Here is a 25,608-nt window from a genome sequence, read left to right as displayed (position 1 = left end):
ATGACACAATTTGCGGGAAATTTAGCAATATATTCTCACATTCGACGAATTTGCGTTGTTATTTGCTTCAAGCTGAGTTACGGAAAAGTCTGTACATATCAACGAATAGCTGCTAATCCAAATGTCTCTCGTGATACAACTCCAAGTTTACTTCGCAATGACTCATAGCCTTGATTTATAACTCGCAAGATACGATATCGTTTCAAACACATGTCGCTCCTCCAGTGATGGTTTTTACTGTTGTGAGAAAATATACTGTTGAGTTCGTCATAATACGACAAAAATAAAAAAAGACAGAAACCTCATCAATAATACTCACCATGAAACGTGTTGTATCCTCCAAAGACTGCAGGATCACACCAAAGTCGGCAACGTGCATCGATACCACAGACATTGGTGATGTCTCGCTGTAATCAACGTCGACAAATGGGACGTGGTCTCAAAGACACGCCCTTCTCACTCAGCACCGCAGCGCCATCGCACGGTGGTCGATATAGAGACGATCACGGACACGCACTGCTGCAGTTGTTGACCTCTGATGAAGCTGTTAGCACGTAGGGCTATTCAAGTCTCAGGTGGAACCGTACTTCTGTAAATTGTGAACTTGGACTTAAAGTGAAGAGTTTTTAATTGTGAGCATCAAGTGATGCTTTGCTGTTCAAAGACTAGCTGCAAATATTCGACCCACTCCCATGGCAGTGGACTGTATAAAGTTAAGGAAATCTTTTAAATTTATGTAACAAAGTGAACTAATTTTCATGCGTTGTAATTGATATCGGACATCTCTCAAGGCAATCAAAGAACCCACAGCTATGACCGGACTATTGTAGTTTCGTTGGATTATAATGAAATAAATCTTAAAAGTGAACATTAGTTCATGAAGATCAATCGAGCTAGGTGGTGTAATGACTGATCCATTAGGCTCGCATTCAGAAGGAACGATTTTCAGATCTCTGTTGTTCTCCTGACTCCGTTAAGTCGATTGATGAGCGGATTCCCTGAAAAAAAAATGAAGTGTCGATCCTCGTCCTCCATTCTCGCCTTATCCAAATTTGTGCCCCATCTGTTATGAAGTCTTCATCGAAAAGTCGTCAACTCTAAGCTTTCTTCACTTCCATTGTTCTATCCGGATATTTTATCTGACACATATACCTAGTCTGTCGATGTTATTTCTGTTACTAGCCGCTGTTAAAGCATGTTAAAATCTAGGTAAACCCGTGTTTGTTTTTCATTAAGGAGACCTTTTGTTTACATATTATTTGAGAGATTTTCATCATCTAGTCAGACTCATATAGCTGGAAGATGAGAAGAGCTTGTTTCACAAGTACGCACTCAAGTACACTGTAATATTTCTATAAAAACAAAAACTTTGCAGACTTAAGAACCAGTTACTTCAGAGTTGCAAAGCCAAACAGGCGACGCAGTTAATATAGCAGGTGAACATTCTGCGGAGACCTCATCAGAGAAGATGATCTGAATATTGGCACGGGTCGAGTAAATCAGTGAAGCAATAGGCAATGGAAATCAGAGCAGGGAGAGAATCGGATTGCTTTCTGACTTGTATGCACGGTTGAAAATTACACCCTTCTTCGGCCATTAACACCCATAAATTCATTAAACTGAAGTGTCGGAGAGGAACTAATAGCTACACAAATGACATAATTGGAAGTCGTAAAGGATGATGCATTGGAGCTCAGAGACAAATACAGTATTAACGAGTAGCTGTTTATCTTGAGATGATGCGAGCTATCTAGACGAGAGGCAGAGCTTAGGGGCGGCATGATGTATCATTTTATGCTAACGAACGCCTTCATCGATCTTTCGCGAGACAATTTCGTCTTTAAGAAACAAATCATAAAGTGTTAATGTTTCATTACTTCTTCTTCCACGATGCACGCCCTTTTACGGCAAGAAGGAGATATATTTCCTTCAATAATTCGTTCCTGTATTTTCTCACGACGTTGTTCTTGGGCTATAATGCTACTGTTCAAGACTGACTGCTGAAATACTCTTTACATGACTTACCTTTTCTTCCTGTTTCTGATCGTAGGATACATTTCACTTGTATAATACTATTGTTGGAAATATGTTTTATTTATCAATTTCTGTCCTCTACAATAACAAATTTACTAGCAGCATTCTGTTTCCATGTGTAACTTTCCATAGTCATAATTATACCCTATGGACTTATCCCTTCATGCACACAACCATAATTCCTGTGAATATTATTAACTATAGTGTAAGCTCAGATGAGACAACAGGAAAAAAATTAGGACACTCAGTTGGAGTTTCGGCGCTCGCCAGCACTCACTCGCCTCAGTGGATGATGCCCAATGAAGTACAGAAAATCATATCACAAAGAATAGTGAAGACACGTGTCAAGCAAACATTTTGTCTACGAAAATGGATGTTTAACCAATATCCGCTACAGACGGGGCTGTTTCTCACGAAAATTGAAGGTCATCGACGAAGGTTGATACAAAAAGGTTCAGGGAAGTATTCAAGCACAGATGTATTATCATGAAACGTTTCATTTTACAGCACATTCCGATACCACTATCAGAACACAGCGTAATACGCCAAACGCATTTTAGTTTTCAGAAAAAACTCTCTACCGAACTCCCAGTGTTACACATACAGGGGATAGGCAACATAATGTGAACAGTGGTAGTAATCGGATGGTTGTGTTTGTCGGTCAACAAAGCAGGTAAGGCATGTGTCGTGCTGGACTGTGTGAGTTCGGTACCGACTAGGCATCGGTGCAGGTTGTTTACGAGTAGTGCACACTTCGTATATGCATTCAGAGGCCGAGGTCGAAGGGCAATGAAAGACCTAACAGAGCTCCAAAGATTATTGGCCCCATTATGAGTAGGGACAATTGGCAAAAAGAGAAGCCTAATTATGTGGATGACAAACTTTAAGGAGACAGGCGGTGTCAAAGAAGATCACACGGTACCCGCGATCCAGATGTCACCCCATTAGCCTTCTTTTTGTTGGGTTACGTCAAGGATCGTAGGTACACAACAACAGTCAACGAGATTGCTACCCTACGTGTACGAATCGGTGTAGCAATCAGGACTGCAGTAGCTGCAATGTTGACCCGTACACTAATATCGCCTTGATGTTGTGAAAGAGCCGAGGGGGCACAGACTGAAATTCTGGCAAAACAAAACTCCGAAAACTGCTAAACGATTTACAACAAACGACGATGCCCATCTCGAATAGTTTCATTATGGACACATTATGTTTTTGAGCAACGTAGCTGGCAAAGATAATGTGTGATGATGAGTGTTATCACACCAACATTCAACGTGGAATTTTTAGCGCCATGTATTAATTAACCAGAAGGCTTTGCGAGTAATAGACCATCAAGTCTTGGGCGCGGGTGAGCCGCAGCTGGATGGGAGATGGCTTGTTTTGCACCTCAAGGCAGTTATGAGATACCGTTCACAAACAACCATTTTTTGTTGTTGTCGTCAATCGAGAGACTGGTTTGATGCAGCTCTCCATGCTACTCTATCCTGTGCAAGCTTCTTCATCTCCCAGTACCTACTGCAACCTACACGCATCTGAATCTGATTAGTATATTCATCTCTTGGTCTCCCTCTACGAATTTTACCCTCCACGGTGCCCTCCAGTACTAAATTGGTGACCCCTTGATACCTCAGAACATTTCCTACCAACTGATCCCTTCTTCTAGTCAAGTTTTGCGACAAATTTCTCTTCTCCCTAAATCTGTTCAATAGCTCCTCATTAGTTATGTGATCTACCCACCTAATCTTCAGCATTCCTCTGTAGCACCACATTTCGAAAAATTCTATTCTCTTCTTTTCGAAACTATTTATCGTCCACGTTTCACTTCCATACAAGGCAACACTCCAAACAAATACTTTCAGAAATTACTTCCTGACAGTTAAATCTATACTTGATGTTAACAAATTTCTCTTCTTCAGAAAGGCGTTCCTTGCGATTGCCAGACTACATTTCGTATCCTCTCTCCTTCGACCATCATCAGTTATTTTGCTCCTAAAATACCAAAACTCATTTCTTACTTTAAGTGTCTCATTTCCTAATGTAATTCCCTCAGCATCACCCGACTTAATTCGGCTACATTCGATTATCCTCGTTTTGCTTTTGTTGATATTCATCTTATATTCTCCTTTGAAGACACTATCAATTCCGTTCAACTGCTCTTCCATGTCCTTTGCTGTCTCTGACAGAATTACAATGTCATCTTCTGCGTGGATTTTAATTCCTACTCCCAATTTTTCTTTTATTTCGTTTACTGCTTGCTGAATATACAGATTGGTTAACGTCGGGGATAGACTACAACCCTGTCTCACTCCCTTCTCAACCACTGCTTTCATTTCATGCCCCTCGACTCTTACAAGTGTCACCTGGTTTCTGTACAAATTGTAAATAGCCGCCGGCACCTGTGGCCGAGCGGTTCTAGGCACTTCAGTCTGGAACTGCGCGACCGCTACGGTCAGAGGTTCGCATCCTGCCTCGGGCATGGATGTGTGTGATGTCCTTAGGTTAGTTAAGTTTAAGTAGTTCTTGGTTGTATGGGCCTGATGACCTGAGATGTTAAGTCGCATAGTGCTCAGAGCCATTTTTTTTGTAAATAGCCTTTCGCTCCATGTATTTTACTCCTGCGACCTTCAGAATTTGAAAGAGAGCATTCCGATCAACGTTGTCAAAAGCTTTCTTTAAGTCTACAAATGCTAGAAACGTAGGTTTGCCTTTTCTTAATCTAGCTTCTAAGGTAAGTCATACGGTCAGTATTGCCTGACGTGTTCCAATATTTCTACGGAATGCAAACTGATCTTCAACGAGGTCGGCTTCTACCAGTTTTTCCATTCGTCTGTAAAGGTTTCGCGTTAGTATTTTGCAGCCGTGACTTATTAAACTGATAGTTCGGTACTTTTCCCATCTGTCAACACCTGATTTCTTTGGGATTGGAATTATTATATTCTTCTTGAAGCCTGAGGTTCTTTCGCCTGTTTCACACATCTTGTTCATTCACTGTTCCTCCTCAGGTATGTATCATAGCCATCTTTGGCTCCTGCATCAAAGTATAGACACATGGGAGCATCATATAATTTTGTATTTCCAAAGTTAGAGATCGTGTTCAGTTCTACGTTCCTAGTCACTTTTACACTGAAGTGTACCTACTATGGTACGCGTCATTTCCGACACGCATATCCTTTAATTCTGTTGCAATTTGCCACACAACTGGGAAACAAATGACAAAACAGGATTTGGTCAGTTCGGAAACGTTAAAAATACAGTGTATTTAATGGTTAGAGGAAATAAAACAAGAATTTGTACAACAAAATGCTTATTTTCATAACTGTGTTACACAGTGAAGTCACCAGCACAACAATAAACACCATATGGTTCTGCTGATTAACAAAGTAAAAAAAATTAAATATATCGTGTTTCCTGATAGTAGGATGTACTGCAGTGCTTCATACAGTTGTAACCGTAGACCCTGGAACAGGACAACCATAGACGCCGCCCGGAATGTGCTTCGTGTAATTACTCTCCCGTCATCACCTCCATAAACTCTGCAACCAGACAGGAAAAAATCATTAAAATATTTTCCGTAACAGCGAACCTAGATCTCATGAGCAGAGAATGACAAATTCACAATGTTAAAGAAAATACACACGAGGGCACACGTACACATTTTTATTTTTGTGTGGGAAATGGGCATATTTGTCATAGAAATAAATTAAAAATAGCTGGTACAATCCGGTTGCGCCCAAAGTCTTCTGGAGGTTTCCTTGGTTGTAAGGTGTATGCTGAGGCTGGTAATTCCCTACCGACTACTCCTAACTGGGAGCTAAATAGCACCATTTCCAGCTTGTGGGGATTTGTCTGAAAAGACTCAGCCAATCCTGCTGCCATAAGAGGGAAATGGAACATGGTAACACTATCAGAAAGCGGAATAGAATGCTCCACATGATTTACATGGGCAGGTCATAATGGACTGTTCTGAAGTTTTGACGTGCAATGAGACGATATTCAGACTATATTGCATATTTCTCACGGTCGGTGATTGGCTACTTCAGCCGCGCGTGTTACGTTTATAAACCTGTGATAGAGTAAATAGCTCGGGTGTCGACAAAATTCGGATGCTTCTGTTGAAGCGAAACGTTCACTTTAAAACTTGCTGTCGAGAAGACATTGAAAGCTACAGTAACCAGCAACTAATTAGTACGCTTTTAGCTTTTTCTGTACGGTCACAGCAAGAGTTCTACTTTCCCAGGAAGAACAAAATATCATCTGCAACAAATGTCCAACGTCGAGCGAATAACAAATAACAGAAAAAGTACCGTTTATATTCTTTTACAGTTCTTCTAAACAACACAACGTGCTGGGGCTTAATTTTTCGGGTTAGTGTAGTTGAGATCCGCAATAAATCAAGGCAATCAAATAATGACCGTTCGTTCAGCCTTGGTTCTGGTTTTTGCTAGAGTACGACTTTTGATCACGATGATTGCCGAGTTGGTGCCCAGTCGACAACTCAGATATCCATCACGTCACGAGTTAAAATAAGGAGCATGCAGGAAGCTTTGTTAATAATGGCCACATATTATATCTTCTTCTCAGCTGATATTTTACAAGCAAGATGACACAGGAGACGAACAAACATACGAAGCTGTTTATAATTAACAACTCATCACAAGGCATACAATTAATAACAAGGGATAATCACACACAGAAGTCAAATTATAAATGACTTGGGACCCGCCCCACCTTCGCACTGGTGTACTAACTATCTACGGCAGCATGAGCTCTCCAGTGCACCGGTAATAAATTATGTACTCAAACCGGACTAGCGAATAAGTCTGTGTATTAGTGAAAACTGTATCAAAATCCCTACAGTAGTTCCTGAGATGAGCCTTCACATACAGACAGAAAAACGCGGGGACGGACGTTATAACACATATAGCAGACACAATCATTACAAAACCATTCTATTTGATATCCAAGATACACCGAAGAACCAAAGAAACGGGTACATTTACCTACTACCGTGTAGGGCACGCAGAAGTGCCGCAACACGACGTGGCAGGGACTCGGCTAATGTCTGAAGTAGTGCTGGAGGGAACTGACACCATGAATGTTGCAGGGCTGTTCATAAATCCATAAGAGTACGAGGGGGTCGAGGTCTCTTCTGAACAGCACGTTGCAAGGCATGTCAGATATGCTCAATAATGTTCATATCCCGGGAGTTTGGTGGCCAGCGGAAGTGTTTAAACGTAAAAGAGCGCTCCTGGAGCCACTTTGTAGCACTTCTGGACGTGTTGGGGCCTGCTGGAATTGTTCAAGTCCTTCGGAATGCACATTGGACATGAATGAATGCAGGTGATCAAACAAGATGCTTACGTACGTGTCATCTGTCAGAGTCGTATATAGACGTATCACGGGTCCCATATCACTCCAATTGCACACGCCCCTCACCATTACAGAGCCACCACCAGCCTGAGCAGTCCCCTACAGACATGCAGTCTCCATGGATTCATTAGGTTGTCTCCATACCCGTACACGTCCATCCACTCGGTGCACTTTGAAACGAGACTCGTCCGATCAAGCAACATGTGTAGGTCATCAGCAGACCTATTTCGATGTTGACGGGCCCAGTCACGCCGTAAAGCTTTGTGGCCCGCAGTGATCAAGGGTGTACGAGTGGGCCTTCGGCTCCGAAAGCCCATATCGATAATGAGTTGTTGAATGCGTCGTACGCTGACATTTGTTGATGCCCCAGCATTCAAAATTGGAAACAATTCGCGGAAGGATTGCATTTCTGTCATGTCGAACGATTCACTTCAGTCGTCGTTGGTCCCGTTCTTGCAGGATCTCTTTCCGGTCGCTGCGATGTCGGAGATTTGATGTTTTACCGGGTGCCTAGTATTCACAGTACACTCGTGGAATGGTCGTACTTGAAAATCGCCACTTCAACGCTGCCTTGCAGATGGTGTGTCCCATCGCTCATGCGCCGACTGTATAACCACGTTGAAACTCACTTTAAGCTTGATAACCCGCCATTGTAACAGTAGTAACAGATATAACAACTGCGCCGGATACCTGTTGTCCTATACAGGCGTTGCCGACCGCAACGCTGTATTATGCCTGTTTACATATCTCTGTATTTGAATACGCATGCCTATACCAGTTTCTTTGGCGCTTTAGTGTGTAACAGCACTAGTTAGATCCGTAATTTTACATACGACGGTATGAAGCATTTTGCTGGTCTCTGGGTGGAAGATAAGTGACACGTGACAGGTTGTTCGTACTACGTCTATGTTCACATTTAGTGGAAATCTGTGAAACCGTGGGAAGTATTCTCAGAGAGACGTGCGCAAAATAACTAAATGCGATGGCGACGATATTTTCATTTAAACAATTCAGGGCGAGCTTCTATTTACTAATGTGCCACATGACGCAGCTGCGACAAATGAGTACACCTAGAGCACGAATGATCACAGAAAAACTACATGAATTGCGAAAGGTAAGGAGTTTAAAATTTCATGAACAAACACTTATTTAATTCCGGAATAAACCAATCCTCGAATTTATTGTAAATGACAGAGGGAACGGTTTCTCACGCACAAAGGCTGCCTAAACAAAAGTCGTTCTACGCACGAAAATGGATTAAGTAGAACCGAAAAGTGATCGTAAGACAATTGTTGAGTGTTAGCTCTAAACAGAAACCCATCGAAAGCTGCTTTATGATCAAAGACCAACTTAGTGCCTAAATCCAAACCACATGAGTAAGGTCAAGGCAGGATCGTTCAACGTGACAGAAGTGCAGCCTTTCCGCAAATTGCTGCAGATTTCAATGCTGGGCCATCAGCAAGTGTCAGTGTGGGAATCATTTAACGCAACGTCATCCATATGGGCTTCCGGAGCCTAAGGCCCACTCGTGTACCCTTGATGGCTGCACGACACGGAGCTTTAAGCCTCACCTGGGCCCGTCAACACCGACTGTGGACTGTTGACGATTGGAAACACGTTGCCTGGTCGGTCGAGTCTTGTTTCAAACTGTATCGAGCTGATGGACGTGTACAGGTATGGAGACAGCCTCATCCAGTCTGGTCACCTGCATCCATCACGTCCATTGTGCATTCCGACGGACTTGAGCTATTCTAGCAGGACAATGCGACACCCCACACATCCATAATTGCTACGGAATGGCTCCAGGAACAGTGTACAAACACTTCCGCTGGCCACCAAACTCCCCCATACATGAACATTATTTGAGCGTATCTGGGATGCCTTGCAACGTGCTGTTCAGAAGAGATTTCCACGCCCTCGTGCTCTTACGGATCTATGGAGAGCCCTGCAGGACTCATGGTGTCAGTTCTCTCCATCACTACTTCAGAAATTAGTCGAGTCTATGCCACGTCGTGCTGCGGCACTTATGCATGCTCGTGGGGGCCCTACACGACATTAGGAAGCTGTACGGATTTTTTGGCTCTTCAGTGTATAAAATTTAAGAGAAATACGGCTGTGAACCAGTATTGGACACTGAATTAAATTCATTGGCAACATGGGAAATACTATGCTGGACCGGCGCCCGATCGCGAATTTCCCTATTTACGCGAGCCGTTGCGTTACTCGCTTCGGCTATTCGGATATGCTTCCGTTCCAATCCAGATTCTCAACTTATCGCTCACTTAATATGTAGCGTCCGTCGTCCAATATCCTCATCGCACATAGTGTGCATCTACACCGAAGTTATCGTTACCGTCAAGGCGCAAGTATGTTATTATATGCGTGGCGCCTGTTTTCTCGAACATGTCCGACAGAACAGACACGACACACATCATAATCAAACTACATGTTCTGAAGTTCTTCCCTTTCTGATCGTTTTATGTCATTAATATCAACTTCCATCCTTTCTTAATCTATCAGCTAGAGACACGACCGAAAGCATTTAAAAAGCAGATCTTATCACTACAAATCGTCTCGTGGGTGCAGTGACAACTCGGTAGGCTGCTATTGAATCGTGTCCTGGTTTTCGCAGCCTTGCACCGGAGTGAATGTAAGGACTACAGAGGCGATCTCAATACGTTTGCGAAATACGGTAACGAATGAAATAACTGCACCGACCACCTCCGAAAATTACTGGATATGTTCCTCAAGCAGTCTAATATCAAATGTCACCACGGTATATTTCTTTCGAGAGATTTAGTATGTGGGGTATCGAGGACATAAGAAACGAATTGCCCAACGCACATTAGCCTCAATCGAAAGTGAGAAAGCTTTCAGCGCCATAAGAGGACACCCTTGAAAAATAGCTCGTCTTTTATATTTGCATTTGGACTATACAAAGAGAAATACGGGCACATTATCCATCTTGATACACCTGAAAGCGAAAAATCATTATAGAAACGCTCAAGATCACAATGACACGTCAGACGGCATACTAAGGTAATTAATACTGGATCGTCAAAAGTCGGTGAAACGAACATTATTTCACAGACGTCGAAATACAGCAATGAAAGCATGGCCTGAAACATTATAAATAAAAAAAGGGCCACCTAGAACTAAAACTGAATGATGAAATAGATTTTCTTTCTCCCTGTTTTCGGATTCTCCTAGATTGGCTACCGTGAAACCAGATTGCTTTTTCCCTTACCCAAACTCTATGTTCTATCATAATTATGTGGTTTGTACCAAAAATTCACTTCTTGAACACTGTGAGAATTATAGCAATCTGTGGACTTCCTGTTGTGTAGTACATAACGCAACGCAGACAATACTGTAAAGTAGGAAACAATATATTTACTCTAAAATTTTTAGTTAAATATTACGCCAACAATACTTATCGTCTTTCTTTTTTTTTGTACTGGAATATCTCATTGTACTTCTACGTATCAATAACTTTTTTGTGGTTGTAGACTCTTTGTGTCATAGTATAACGGAAGCTATGAAAGAGAACTTTGAAATATTAACACTAGTAAATGAGCTTACGATCAGAGACCTAGATCAAGAAATAAAACGTTGGTAAACAAAGGCAATATTTTATTTATGGTGTCAATAGTTATCATGTTTCACCAACAACCCAATGTCATGTTAATTTAAATACAAATATTTTTAGTGTTTTAGTTTCATGCAAGTCTTAAGTACTGTAAGAAAGAAATTTCCGTATGTGAAACAAACCTGCATTAATTTCACTGACTGACTAGCTTCGGGCATAAGTCACTTTTACAAGTCAAATGTTTCTTATTCCAGTCTTTGATCACAATATCAATTCTTTAGACGATGACCGGTTTCAGTGTGTAATGACCAACCTCGGATCATTTTTACACCATGTCCTAAAGTGATAAGGCCATAATGCCATCGTCAAAACTTATAATCAGCACAGCATCGTCACATAGATCTAATATAAGCTGTAGAATAGGTTCTGTTTTTGTAATAATGTGTACCTTGTATGGACAGTTATATTTCTGACACTGTACTTTAAGCTCATATATCAAAACATATAGAGAACTATGTATCCTAGTACAAAATACGATTTCTTTAATAATGCAACGATTCGTAAAAGTTGATTCATCTCAGAACAATACACGCCGGAAGAAATGTGCATTTATTTCTGTTTGAACAGAATCCCATTGTAAAACGAAGGGACAATTCATCTGAAATGTGATGATAAAACGACAATTGTCCACACAAATTACACATAGTTTCTAAGACAGACTATTTGTCTTGTCAAAATAGATTACGCCTGAAATCAGCCACCTTAAAAAATAAATAGTGGATTCGGTTCACACGAATATCTTCTTCCTCTGCGATCGCATTACAGTTTTATCCAGTGTTTCTCGTAAAGGATGTGCTATACCGAAGACGAACAGGTGCGCAAGAATTTGGCCAAAACACATCATTCCTCTAATTATTAAATTTCATAAAATCCAGGATGAACAGTATAGTCAGATTTAAGAAGGTCTTCAGGAACTGCAACATTGATGCGTGGGAAAATGATTGTGTGTGTTCAGAGTTATCTGAAACTATAGATAATGCTATACTGAATCACACAGAAGGTAGTTCATTTCACTAGAATGAACATCTCTGAAAAGAGTAATAACAGAAGTTGTAAGGTCAGACATAGTTATAAGAAGGTTAAATGCAAAGCAAGTGAGAGTAATACGGCATGCAACTAACATATAAAAGCAATCACTAGTGCAAGGAAGCTTAAGTGGAATGGCTGGAGGAAAAGTGTGAGGAAATCGAAAAGGTCGTCTGACAGATAGATTCAGCACACAGAAAGACCAAAATAATTCTCGGCGAAGTTAAAAGTAAACATGGCACTGCAGAAGCGCCTACAACTGCGCAGCGCAAATTAAGTGAGGTTGTTCCCATGTCCTCCGCTTGGGAGGAAAAGACGAAAGTAAACGTGTTCAAAGCAGTCGATATCTGTAAACATCTTGCATTGTTTGATTTTAAATGCTCGAACGTATTTCGCACTTCCCCTCTCTTAGACTTTATCGAAGCAATTAGCTACCTGTCCTTTACAGCCCACTTACCTCTTTGAATTTGCATTTGTTTTTCTTTTATTTTTTAATGTACTGGAAATCGCTAATCGGTTTTCTGAAGTCACTTGCAATACTTTAATTATTTTACAGCACCTGTCCTAAATATATAACTTGAAGAATGTTTCAGTAGAAATTTTAGCTACGTACCAGTTTCACCGTTCACATGCACTCCACTCCCCTAGGAAAAATAATCCCTTCACTTTTTTCTTGACTTGTTTTGAGCAGGTTCTGATCTCTCTGTTGACGTATCTTCTATGGTTTCATTCTACGAATGTTTGCAATGTACGAGGTGTGATAAAAAATATGGTGAATAATTTTATTAGATACAAAGTAATAAGCTTACACAGAATTTCATTTAATCTCCTTCAAAGTGCTGTCCTTAGCTAGCAATGCACTTATCCCAACGTTGAATCGATGACTGGAAGCATTTCTGGAAGGCTTCTTTTTGGAAGGGCTTTCAGCAGCTCTATTGTGGCTCTCGCAATGCCAGAAATAGTGTCAAAACATTGCCCCTAAGGCACGGTTTTAATTTCTGGGAAGAGCCAGAAGTAGCATAGCGATAAATCTGGTGAGTGAGGCGAACGTGGGCCGACAGGAAGACTCTCTCCGGCGCAAAACTCACGAATTAAAAGTGAGGTCTGGAACGACGCGTTGCTGTGAAGAAGAAGGAAGGGATTGGTCCTTTTCCCGGCACATCGTCTCGCAAACGTTGCACTACGTCCTTGAAAAATTCAGCGTTTACAGTTGTTTCACTTGGGACGATTTCTCGTCGCACTATGCTCTCTGTATCGAAGAAACCAATGAGCTTGACTTCGATATCCGTTTCAGACCGACGTACATGTTTAGGGCGAGAAGAATAACTGGTTTCCCATTCGCAAATGAATTTTCGTCTTAAGGTGATACCCACAGACTCAGGTTCATCTTCAGTTAAAATTTTCGACATGAAGTACGGATCTGAATGAAGACGATCCTTCAATTCTGTGCAAACTGACACACGATTATTTTTCTGTCTGCGAACAAATTTGGCACTAACTCGTGTCATTTGCAATTTATCGATTTTGCACGAATCCATACAAGATGCTAAGTTCTTCGATAATCTCTCGAACAGTCATTCGCCTGCTTGAACAATCAATTTTTGTAATTTTTTGCTCGTTTTCTTCTGTTTTTTATGTTAATGGACGTCCAGAACGTTGCTCTTTGTATTAAAACATCTATATTGTACTCGTAACCTTCGATAATTCCAGGTCTTTCGGAAAATACTTAAAGAACCCATGCAAACAATTCTTCCTGAAGTAATAGCTGCAAGAAGTTATTTAGCATTTTTTCAGTGTCTGCGGAACGAGCAGCGGTGATCTTTGGCAACAATTGGCCGCCATTACACCGCGTTTTTAGATTTATTTTTCTGTGTAACATATCACCACAGCTGGAGCAGAAAGAATTATTTCAAGTTATTCAATTAACTAAAGTGCAAAGCTTCACTAATTTTATTTCGTCCAAAAATGCATGCTTTCAAAGATACGATTTATTCGAGGTCACTGAACTTAAGCCTGCATTATATTTCGCCGAAAGCATTTGAAATAATTTTTAGGGAGCCTGGCGCTCATTTGAGAAATAATTTAGTATTTATCTTTGGCCACCTACGAATTAACATATAAAGATTTCTTATATTAACTCTTTCTTGTGTTTCACTTAACAAAAATAATACTTAATAACTACAGAAAGGAAGGGATAATAACTGTCCTCCATTTCAATTATGGATGTACGAAGAACGTTGCTCGTCTTCTAACGACTCATTTCCATGGTTAATTCGCTCATATCACTTATAAACAGTCTTTAGACTTACAGCATTATCGCTATACACCAATTTCAACATTTCATGACTTTATTTGGCACTTTCTTGCAAACTGAAATAGGACTTAACGTTCTCGCGTTGTCCGAAAACCACGATGCGCGCCAGACACGTTCAAGTCGTTTAAATATTTGGATAAACCATTGTAAAGCAATATGAGGTGGAGCGAGCATGTGAGAACTGTGGCAGGCAAGGCGAATGTCGATTTCGGTTTACTGGGAGAATTTTAGGAAAGAGTGGTTCGCCTATAAAGGAGACCGCATATAGGACGTTAGTACGACCTATTCTTGAGTACTGCTCAACTGCTTGGGTTCAGTATCAGGTCGGGTTGAAGGAAGTCATCGAAGTAATTCAGAGGCGGGCTGTTAGATTTGCCACCGGTGAGTTCGAACGACACGTAAGCGCTACAGAGCTGCTTCGGGAACTCAAATCGGAATTCCTGGAAGGCGGGCGACGTTCTTTTCGAGAAACACTTTTGAGAACATTTAGACAACCGGCATTTGAAGCTGACTGCCGAACGATTCTCCTGCCGCCAACATAGAGCGCGCGCAAAGACCACGAATGTTGGGATACGAGAAATTAGGAGTCGTACGGCGACAGACAGACAGTCGTTTCTCCCCCGCTGGAACTGGAAAAGAAGTTGCGGGACAGGGTACCCTGCACCAAGCACCGTGCGGTGGCCGGCTGAGTATTGGAAGAGTTCCTACTTGACACTGCCTGTCTCAGCCGGTCAGACTAACGGAGAAATTACATCAAACGGTTGTCGCGTCAGCAGTTGTTGCTAAGGAAATTCATTCACCCTTTTTTTAACATAACACGTATCTGTAGACGTTAATATATGTTCCAAAGTTCTACATCTACATCCATACTCCGCAAGCCAACTGACGGTGTGTGGCGGAGCGTACTTCGAGTATCTCTATCGGTTCTCCCTTCTATCCCAGTCTCGTATTGTTGGTGGAAAGAAAGATTGCCGGTATGCCTCTGTGTGGGGTGTAATCTCTCTGATTTTATCCTCATGGTCTCTTCGCGATATATACGTAAGAGGGAGCAATATACTGCTTGTTTCCTCGGTGAAGGTATGTTCTCGAAACTTCAACAAAAGACCGTACCGAGCAACTGAGCGTCTCTCCTGCAAAGTCTTCCACTGGAGTTTATCTATCATCTCCGTAACGCTTTCGCGATTACTAAATGATCCTGTAACGAAGCGCGCTGCTCTCCGTTGGATATTCTCTATCTCTTCTATCAACACTATCTGGTACGGATCCCACACCGTTGAGCAGTATTCAAGCAGTGGGCGAACACGTGTATTGTAACCTACTTCCTGTGTTTTCGGATTACATGTCCTTAGTATTCGTCCAATGAATCTCAGCCTGGCATCTGCTTACCGACGATCAACTTTATAAGATCATTGCATTTTAAATCAGCCCTAGTGCCTACTCCCAAATAATTTACGGAATTAACTGCTTCCAGTTGCTGACCTGCTATATTGTAGCTAAATGATAAGGGATCTTTCTTTCTATGTATTCGCAGCACATTACACTTGTCTACATTGAGATTCAATTGCCATTCCCTGCATCATGCGTCAATTCGTTGCAGATCCTCCTGCATTTCAGTACAATTTTCCATTGTTACAACCTCTCGATATACCACAACATCATCCGCAAAAAGCCTCAGTGAACTTCCGATGTTATCCACCAGGTCATTTATGTATGTTGTGAATAGCAACGGTCCTACGACACTCCCCTGCGGCACACCTGAAATCACTCTTACTCCGGAAGACTTCTCTCTATTGAGAATGACATGCTGCGTTCTGTTATCTAGGAACTCTTCAATCCAATCACAGAATTGGTCTGATAGTTCATATGCTCTTACTTTGTTCATTAAACGACTGTGGGAAACTGTATCGAACGCCCTGCGGAAGCCAAGAAACACGGCACATACCTGTGAACCCGTGTCTATGGCCCTCTGAGTCTCGTGGACGAATAGCTCGAGCTGGGTTTCACACGATCGTCTTTTTCGAAACCCATGCTGATTCGTACAGAGTATATTTCTAGTCGCCAGAACATAATACATGTTCCAAAATTCTACAACTGATCGACGTTAGAGATATAGGTCTATAGTTCTACACACGTGTTCGAAGTCCCTTCTTGAAGACGGGGAGTTGTTCAGTTCAGCATCGCCTTTTACGCTATATTAATTTATTGAATGGCCACCAACTTAAAAGCAAACCATCAAACACTCCACAACAACCACAGCTTGCGTTTTGAGCATTAATACTTAGTAAAAGGTTTTCTCCATAAAGGTGTGTTGACTTCGTTTTGTGTACAAGTGGTCTTTACGGGCCTTTCGCTGTCCACTTCTTTGTATTATATTAGCGCTGTCTGTACAACGTTCTCAATCTGTCCTGACGGAAAATTATACGCCGAGTCTGTAAACTGCTCCACATTTGTCAAGTACGTCATTCGGACGTGTTTCAACACAGACGATGTAAACGTTTTTCGTGCTGGCCTGGCGTTATTTGCTGTGGGCACACATAACTCGTCTCGAACCTGCGAGGAATGCGTTTAACGCCAGCAAAATGGAAGACGTAAATGTCGCTGTTTGCAATTTCGAGAACCGTTGGCGGGGACCCGGGCCGGGCAAGAGTGACTGTTATTGGCAGGTATTATGAGAGGACCGCCCTCTAATTCTCGCAGGAGGAACTGGTTCCCTAGCACTCCTTTATATAGCACGCTCCTACGGCTGCAGCCGTTGAAATAATTTAGTAGAAGAGAAAAACGATGTCACCTCGAGGCTACAGAAGGCGGCCACTATAATGACAGTGGATGCTTTGTGTTTTGAGACATCTCTCGTCGCATTAGCATCAATAAGCAAAATAAATATTCCAGTCATGGTCATGTTTGCCATATTTGGCGAAGGCATAGATTCCGAACTGGGGTGTTTAGTGCCGTCAAAACCATCGTAATAGTAGCCAAATTATTATTACAGGAGTTCTGATTAAAGTACACTTTATTTCCCTGTTCTAACGTCTAAGATTACTTTAACCTAGAGCTAGGCTGGTAGTCTTATGAAACAATAATTCGGGAAATGTATTTCGTCCTCTTTTGATGAAGCGGAGAGCCAACAAAGTTCAGGTCACGCGTCTTCTAGTAACATATGGTAACATGTTCTTGTCGAGGCCCATTGTACAGGGTGGATATAATTCAACTTTCGATACTTGAGGCAGTGCAGTCTGAAAACTATTTACCCTTGCATACCCAGATTGTGCGCTGCAGCATTTGCGTTGTTAGAGTCGCTACTTGCCGTTAGGCGCCTGTACTGGTACCGCTGAAACACAATTACCAGTGTGCATTACAGTATCAGCCAGTCAACATGGGTCTGGACAAGGTGACCAGAGCTTTATTCGTACAGCTGCGAAAACTCCGCCTATGTTTTGAGTAATGGAAAAACTGCATTGCCACGCGAACACAGGCAAAGAAGTGAGCCTATTTACTTCGCCAACAACACAAGAAAACGTACCACAACTTCAAAACTATGACATGTTGTGTATTGTGTAGCATAACAGCTACCAAAACAAGAGAACAATAACATAATGTAAGTTAAAAATAAAAATAGAACACACTGACGAAAGCACAAAAGTGCTGAAACATGTCTGGGTGAAACAAAAGAAAAAAGGTGTCTTGCATAAGGCGGATCTTCTCATCCCACTTGCGGAGATGCTTCAGGAACTCAGATGGGAATCCCTGCAGGGAGAGCGACGTTTTTTCGAAGAACAATTTTGAGAAAATTTAGAGAATCGGTATTTGAAGTTTACTGACTGATTCTACTGCCGCCAACGTACATTGCGCGTAAGCTCCACAAAGATAATATACGGCAATTTCGGGTTCATTCGGAGGCACACAGACAATCGTTTTCCCTCGCTCTGTGTGAAAGCGGAACAGGAAAGGAAATGACTAGTATTGCTGCAGGATACCCTGCGCTACGCTCTGTACCATGACTCTCAGAATATCTATGTAGATGTAGATGTATAAATTCGCACTATTCTAGAGAGGTCCTGTGGCTGTAAAGAATAAGCACAATCTGTGTAATAGTGTAATAGTACTTCGAAATTACTAATATTTCAGTAATTAAGCAATTTTCCAACTTCATGATCCTTATAAACAGAGTTTCCCCCCTTCTTGCAGCGGTGTACCGTAGGTCTCTAGAAGAGCGTAGCGTTCTAAAAGATTCGAAAAGGGCACAGGTCATCCCCGTTTTCAAGAAGGGACGTCGAACAGATGTGCAGAATTATAGACCTATGTTTCTAACGTCGATCAGTTGTAGAATTTAGGAACACGTATTATGCTCGTGTATAATGACTTTTCTGGAGACTAGAAATCTGCTCTGTAGGAATCAGCATGGGTTTCGAAAAAGACGATCGTGTGAAACCCAGCTCGCGCTATTCGTCCACGAGACAACAGAGTTAGAGCATATGGACTATCGGACCAATTGTGTGATTGGACTGAAGAGTTCCTAGATAATAGAACGCAACATGTCATTCTCAATGGAGAGAAGTCTTCTGACGTAAGAGTGCTTTCAGGTGTGCCACAGAGGAGTGTCGTAGGACCGTTGCTATTCACAATATATATATATATATATATATATATATATATATATATATATATATATATATATATATATATATATATATGTCTGAAGTAGTGCTGGAGGGAATAAACACCATGAATCCTGCAGGGCATTTCATATATATATATATATATATATATATATATATATATATATATATATATATATATATATATATATCTGTGTGTGTGTGTGTGTGTGGATAAGATCGGAAGTTCACTGAGGCTTTTTGCGGATGTTGTAACAATGGAAAATTTTACTGAAATGCAGAAGGATCTGCAACGAATTGACGCATGGTGCAGGGAATGGCAATTGAATCTCCATGTACACAAGTGTAATGTGCTGTGAATACACAGAAATAAAGATCCTTTATCATTTAGCTACAATATAGCAGGTCAGCAAATGGAAGCAGTTAATTCCATAAATTATCTGGGAGTAGGCATTAGGAGTGATTTAAAATAGAATGATCACATAAAATTGATCGTCGGTAAAGCAGACGCCAGACTGAGATTCATTGGAAGGAGGCTAAGGAAATGCAGTCCGAAAACAATGGAAGTAGGTTACAGTACACTTGTTCGCCAACTGCTTGAATACTGTTCACCGGTGTGGGATCCATACCAGAGAAGATCCAACGGAGAGCAGCGTGGTTCGTTACAGGATCACTTAGTACTCGCGAAAGCGTTGCTCCAGTGGAAGACTGTGCAAGAGAACCGCTCAGTAGCTCGGTACGGTCTTTTGTTGAAGTTTCGAGAACATACCTTCACCGAGGAGTCAAGCAGTATATTGCTCCCTCCTACGTATGTCTCGCGAAGAGACCATTAGGATAAAATGAGAGAGATTAGAGCCCACACAGAGGCATACCAACAATCTTTCTTTCCACGATCAATACGAGACTGGAATAGAAAGGAGAACCGATAGAGGTACTCAAAGTACCCTCCGCCACACACCGCCAGGTGGCTTGCGAAGTATTAATGTAGATGTAGTTTTCCGTCAGTTAGATAGGAAAAAATTGCTCTGTAATGGAAAATGCGTATGAAGACAAATACAGACGTATTGGAGTGAGTGAAGTGTGATCGAGGCAAAACAACGCCTAGAGGAAAAAACGGGTGCAACCAGTTTTCTGGAACACAACTTTAAAATGTTATTCAGAACCAAATATTATTATCATTATCATCATCTGTATTGGGTTTTTAGCATTTTCCTGAATGCCAGAATCATAATCGCCAAAATGTACCTTAAACTTCCTGTAAGTACTTCGACAATGGCGCAAGAGTCCATACCTTCGAAATCAACGGTGCCGGAGCCGTCCGTATCGATTTCCTCGATCATCATGTCGAGCTCTTCCTGCGTGATCTTGTCGTCCAGCTCTCGCAGGATCTCCCTCAATACTCCGGTCGTGATGTAGCCGTTACCTGCAAACAAGAGGACTTCCTGACGACGGAACACGGCGATGCGTAGGGGAAATGCACTGCGTGTAATGTTATGCACCGTTCTGACAGTATTTTGTGCATCAACAGCTTTGTTCAGCAAATCACAGAAACAGCACCTGGCGATGGGTACTTTACCTGCCTACCGAGATTTACTACTATAGATCGTCAATAGTTAGGCATCAAACTGTTTAACTAAATGGTTCAAATGGCTCTGAGGACTATGGGACTTAACTTCTAAGGTCATCAGTCCCCTAGAACTTAGAACTACTTAAACCTAGCTAACCTAAGGACATCACACACATCCATGCCCGAGGCATGATTCGAAGCTGCGACCGTAGCGTTCGCGCGCTTCCAGTCTGTACCGCCTAGAACCGCTCGTCCACCCCGGCCGGCTGTTTAACTAAACGCGTGTGTCTAATATCAAGTAAACTTCAGAAAATCGCTTGCAAAAACTACTTTTAAAGTTGTTTGACGTAGAAACACCCCCGGCAAGCCGACTTTGGGCAAAATTCGTCAGCTTGCACAAGTAACTTCCGTAAGCTTCTTGCTACAATTAGTTGCCGAACTGGCCAGCTGCTGGAAGTTTTCTCAAACTTGCAGAAGTTCAAAGTGCTTGTTACCGGTAAGAAAATTTCATTGTCGAAAAGGATAACGGTGCAGAGACTGACGGCCCAAAACAGATGTACCACTGCAACCCCTAAACATATATAATCGACCACCACAATCGAAGAAGCCCGAAATTAACTTACAGATTACCTTCTTTCACGAGAAGGGGAAGCAGAATGGCAGTAGAGAAGTCTTTAAATTTTGGCTGATTTTTAATTGTAGCATAAGCAAATATGCATTGCGTTTGTAACAAAAGTAATAAATACTGTTTGCAAAAATCGAAGAGAGATTATAAGGCCACATACAGAAGGTCATCTCATGGTGGTACAAATTGCCGCGTTTTGTATCCTGTTTTCGAATATTTGATTCTACAACTGACAAGAGATGTTCGAAACTAGCATACTACATTCTCAGGAAGATTTCAGTCTGAGTGTAGTGCTCTGATTTTGCCAGCATGAGTCGCTGGCATTGTGAAAGGTTCATCGTCCACCAACAGTCCGTCACCGGCAATGGAGGGTGGATCTCTGACAAACTGCTGACTAAATAGTAGAAAAATCGTTAAATATCGTCGGAAGACCCCGAGACGGAAGTCAACAGGCAACACATCAAAGTAAATCATTTTCATGTATCTTACACACTGAAGCACCAAAGAAACTGGTATAGACATGCGTATTCAAAGAGACAGATTTGCAAACAGGCAAAATACGGCACTGCGGTCGGAAACGCCTACATAAGACAACAAGTGTCTGGCACAGTTGTTGGATCGGTTACTGCTGCTACAGTGGCAGGTTACCAAGATTTAAGCGAGTCTGAACGTGGTTTTATAGTCGGGGCACGAGCAATGAGACACAGCATCTCCAGGTAGCGATGAAGTGGGGAGTCTACTGTGAATATCAGGAATACGATAAAACATCGAATCTCTGACATCGGTGCGGCCGCAGAAAGATCCTGCAAGAACGGGACCAACGACGACCGAAGAGAGTCGTTCAACGCGACAGAAGTGCAACCATTCGCCAAATTGATGAGGATTTCAATGCTGGGCCATCAATAAGGGTCAACGTGCGAGCCGATAAACGAAACATCATCAATATCGGTATTCCGAGTCGAAGGTCCACTCGTGTACCCCTGATGACTGCACGACACAAAGCTATACGCCTCGCCTGGGCCCTTCAGTACCGAATTGGAACTATTGATAACTGGATACATGTAGCCTGGTTGAGCAAGTCTCGTTTCAAATTGAATCGGACGTGTACGGCTACGGAAACAACCTTACGAATTCATGGACCCTGCATGTCAGCAGGGACTGTTCCAGTTGGTCGAGGCTCTGTAATGGTGTGGAGCGCGTGCAGTTGGAGTGATATGGGACCCCTGATAGGTGTAGATAAGACTCTGACAGGTGACACGTACTTAAGCATCCTGTCTGATCACCTGCATCCATTCATGTCCATTGCGCATTCAGATAGACTTTTGCAATTCCAGCAGGACAGCGCGACACCCGATACGTCCAGAATTGCTACAGAGTGGCTCCGGGAACACTCTCCTGAGAGCCGCGCGGTCTGTGGCGCCTTGTCACGGTTCGCCCGGCTGCTCCCGTCGGACGTTCGACTCCTCCCTCGGGCATGGGTGAGTGTGTTGTCTTTAGCGTAAGTTACTTTAAGTTAGATTAAGTATTGCGTAAGCTTAGGGACCGATGTCCTCGACAGTTTGGTCCCATAAGCCCTTACCATCAATTTCCAAATTTTTTACTCTTCTGAGTATAAACACTTCCGCTGGCCACCGAACCACCCAGACATGAACGTTATTGAGCATATCTGGGATGCCTTTCAAACATGCTGTTCAGATGAGATCTCCACTCACTCGAACTCTTACGGGTTTATGAAATGCCCTGCAGGATTCATGGTGTTTATTCCCTCCAGCACTACTTCAGACATAAGTTGAGTCCATGCTATGTCGTGTTGCGGCAGTTCTGGGTGCTTCCTGTGGCCCTACACGCTATCAGGCAGGTGCACTAGTTTCAATAGCTCCTCAGTGTACATAAAATGTATTTGGTAATTGATTTACTTAAAGTCTAATGTAGCAAACAACAAGTACTTTTGACTGACTTCCGCACAATACTTCAGTAATTAATTGAGGGCTTATTTCAATAGTGGTACAAGTCCACTACCTCCACTTTTCCGCCTATAATGCTTCTGAAATTAATGATCCAGACAAACAGAAGGAAAGGTTCATGTCTAACAAGAAGCCATATGCTTGAATAGTTCTGGTATCTCAACTGCAGATTTGTCAGCGCTCATTTAACTTTAGGACTCAGTATCTCAAAATGAACAAAATGGAGTTGTACCACTATTGAAATAAGCCCTTCAATTGTCCATCTGTTTTGAATTTGAATGCAATCTTTGAACACAGTGTCTGCACGTCGAGAATAAATTTGGGACACTAGGTTGATTCCTGAGGGTGGACGCGCCGCTGCGGTTCACAACTCACCCTCCTTGTCGTACAGGCGGAAGGCCTCCCGCAGCTCCTCTTGCATCGCCTCCGCGTCCTCCTCAACCAGGAACCTGGCCGCCAGGATGACGAACTCGTCAAAGCCCAGCTGGCCCAAACCTGCAACCACAGGAGGCAGCGCTTGAGCCGTTACTCTAGCTAATGCGAGACCAACAAATCATGCAGGCGTGTGTGTGTGTGTGTGTGTGTGTGTGTGTGTGTGCGTGTGTGTGTTTCTGGCAGGTAAACATTGGTTGGCTAGCGGGTAAGCAGGGGTGACGCTACAGATCCGAAGAGCTGAGGGTCATTTCTCGGTCGGTTTGTGCGATTTTATTGAAAGTTGTTTTTTGCTTCTTTCACCTGAGACAGTGGTTTCTTGATTGCGCTGTGTTTCGGAGTCCACGTTTTATTTTATGTTTCCACGTAACTAGCTGTATACTCTTTTTCGGCTAGATTTTGCTATTATTACTAATTTTCTCACCTCAAAGTGGCTTCCTGAATTACCATCCTCGACGAAAGATCCGTGCCCAAAGACTGGAAAGTTGCACAGGTCACAACAATATTCAAGAAAGGCAATATGAGTAATCCACGAAATTACAAGCCCATATTATTAGTGTCGATTTGGACGATTTTTTAGAGCATATATCGTGTTCTAACATTACGTATTAACTCGAAGAGAACCGTCTAGCAGCGCGGGATTAGCCGAGCGGTCTAGGCGCTGCAGTCGTGGACTGTGAGGCTGTTCTTGGTGGAGGTTCGAGTCCTCCCTCGGGCATGGGTTGCGTGTTTGTCTTTAGGATAATTTAGGTTAAGTGATGTGTAAGCTTAGGGACTGATGACCTTAGCAGTTAGGTCCCATAAGATTTCACACTTTTGAACATTTTTGATCCAGGCAAAACAATGCATGGAGGAAAAAAACAGGTGCAACCAGTTTTCTGGAACACGACTTCACACCGCTTTTGAGAACGGAATATTATGACCATCATTATCATCTGTGTTGGATTTTTAGCATTTTTTTTTTGTTGAGTACCATCTATTGACACATAGTCACACGGATTACCAAAACATCGTTCCTGTGAAACACAACTATCTCTTTACTCACACGAACTTTTGAGTGCTAACGACAAGAAATTTCCAATTGATTACTTACTTTTAGATTGCCAGAAGACTTTGAACACTGTACCTCATAAGCGACTTGTAATCAAATTACATGCTTATGAAATATCGTCTCAGTTATGCGACTGGATTCGTGATTTCCTGTCAGAGAGGTCACAGTTTGTACTAACGGACCTACAATCGTAAAAAAAGAAGTCAGGTCTGGCGTTTTCCGAGGTAGTGTTATACACCCTCTGCTGTTCCTTAGCTATATAAACGATTTAGAACACATCAGAGAAGCCGTCTTAGGTTATTTGTAGATAATGCTTATCAACTAGTAAATTCATCAGAAGATCAAAACTAAATGCAGAACCATTTAGAAAGGAAATATGAATGATGCAAAAATTGGCAATTGACCCTACCTAATGATAAGTGTGAGGTCAAAAAATTGCTTTAGTGGCTCGGAGCACTATGGGACTTAACATCGGAGGTCATCAGTCCCCTAGAACTTAGAACTACTTAAACCTAACTAACCATAGGACATGACACACATCCATGCCCGAGGCAGGATTCGAACCTGCGGCCGTAGCAGTCGCTCGGTTCCGGTCTGAAGTGCCTAGAACCACTCGGCCACCGCGGCCGGTTCGTGTGAGGTCATCCACATCAGAGCTAAAATGAATCCGTTAATCTTACGTTATTATTGTGAAGGTGGTTCGACGGACTCTCTGCCAGGCACTTATGTGTACTTTTCAGAGTATTCATGTAGCTGCAGATGTATAGTTTATGTTGCATACTCTGATGTTCTTCTTTCCTCGTACTTTAGTTTTTGCATTACATCTCGAATTATCGTTTTCTTCTGAAATATCGCCCGCATCTGCCCCTCGTAGTATTGTCGTATTTCATGGAAGATGCCTCCATTTAGAATGTTCTCCCTGTAATCATTTTTTAACATTGTTCTATAATATCATAA

General features: G+C 42.2%; 1 protein-coding gene across 1 annotated transcript in view; it reads right to left on the bottom strand.

Moving 5' to 3' along the window:
- Positions 1-5,324: 5,324 nt before the first annotated feature.
- The window catches only part of LOC126355890 (troponin C, isoallergen Bla g 6.0101-like), a 44,478-nt gene continuing 24,194 nt past the window's right edge, over positions 5,325-25,608 (bottom strand). Inside the window, exons 4-6 of the mRNA XM_050006395.1 lie at positions 23,544-23,663; positions 20,304-20,435; positions 5,325-5,570 (exon numbers count right to left, since the gene is read on the bottom strand). Coding sequence (XP_049862352.1) covers positions 5,542-5,570; positions 20,304-20,435; positions 23,544-23,663 — 281 coding nt within the window. The 3' untranslated portion in view covers positions 5,325-5,541. The remainder of the gene's footprint in view (positions 5,571-20,303; positions 20,436-23,543; positions 23,664-25,608) is intronic.

Source organism: Schistocerca gregaria, chromosome 3 (genome assembly GCF_023897955.1).
Source record: "Schistocerca gregaria isolate iqSchGreg1 chromosome 3, iqSchGreg1.2, whole genome shotgun sequence".
NCBI classification, from domain to species: domain Eukaryota; kingdom Metazoa; phylum Arthropoda; class Insecta; order Orthoptera; family Acrididae; genus Schistocerca; species Schistocerca gregaria.
This window is presented reverse-complemented; position numbering and strand designations above follow the sequence as displayed.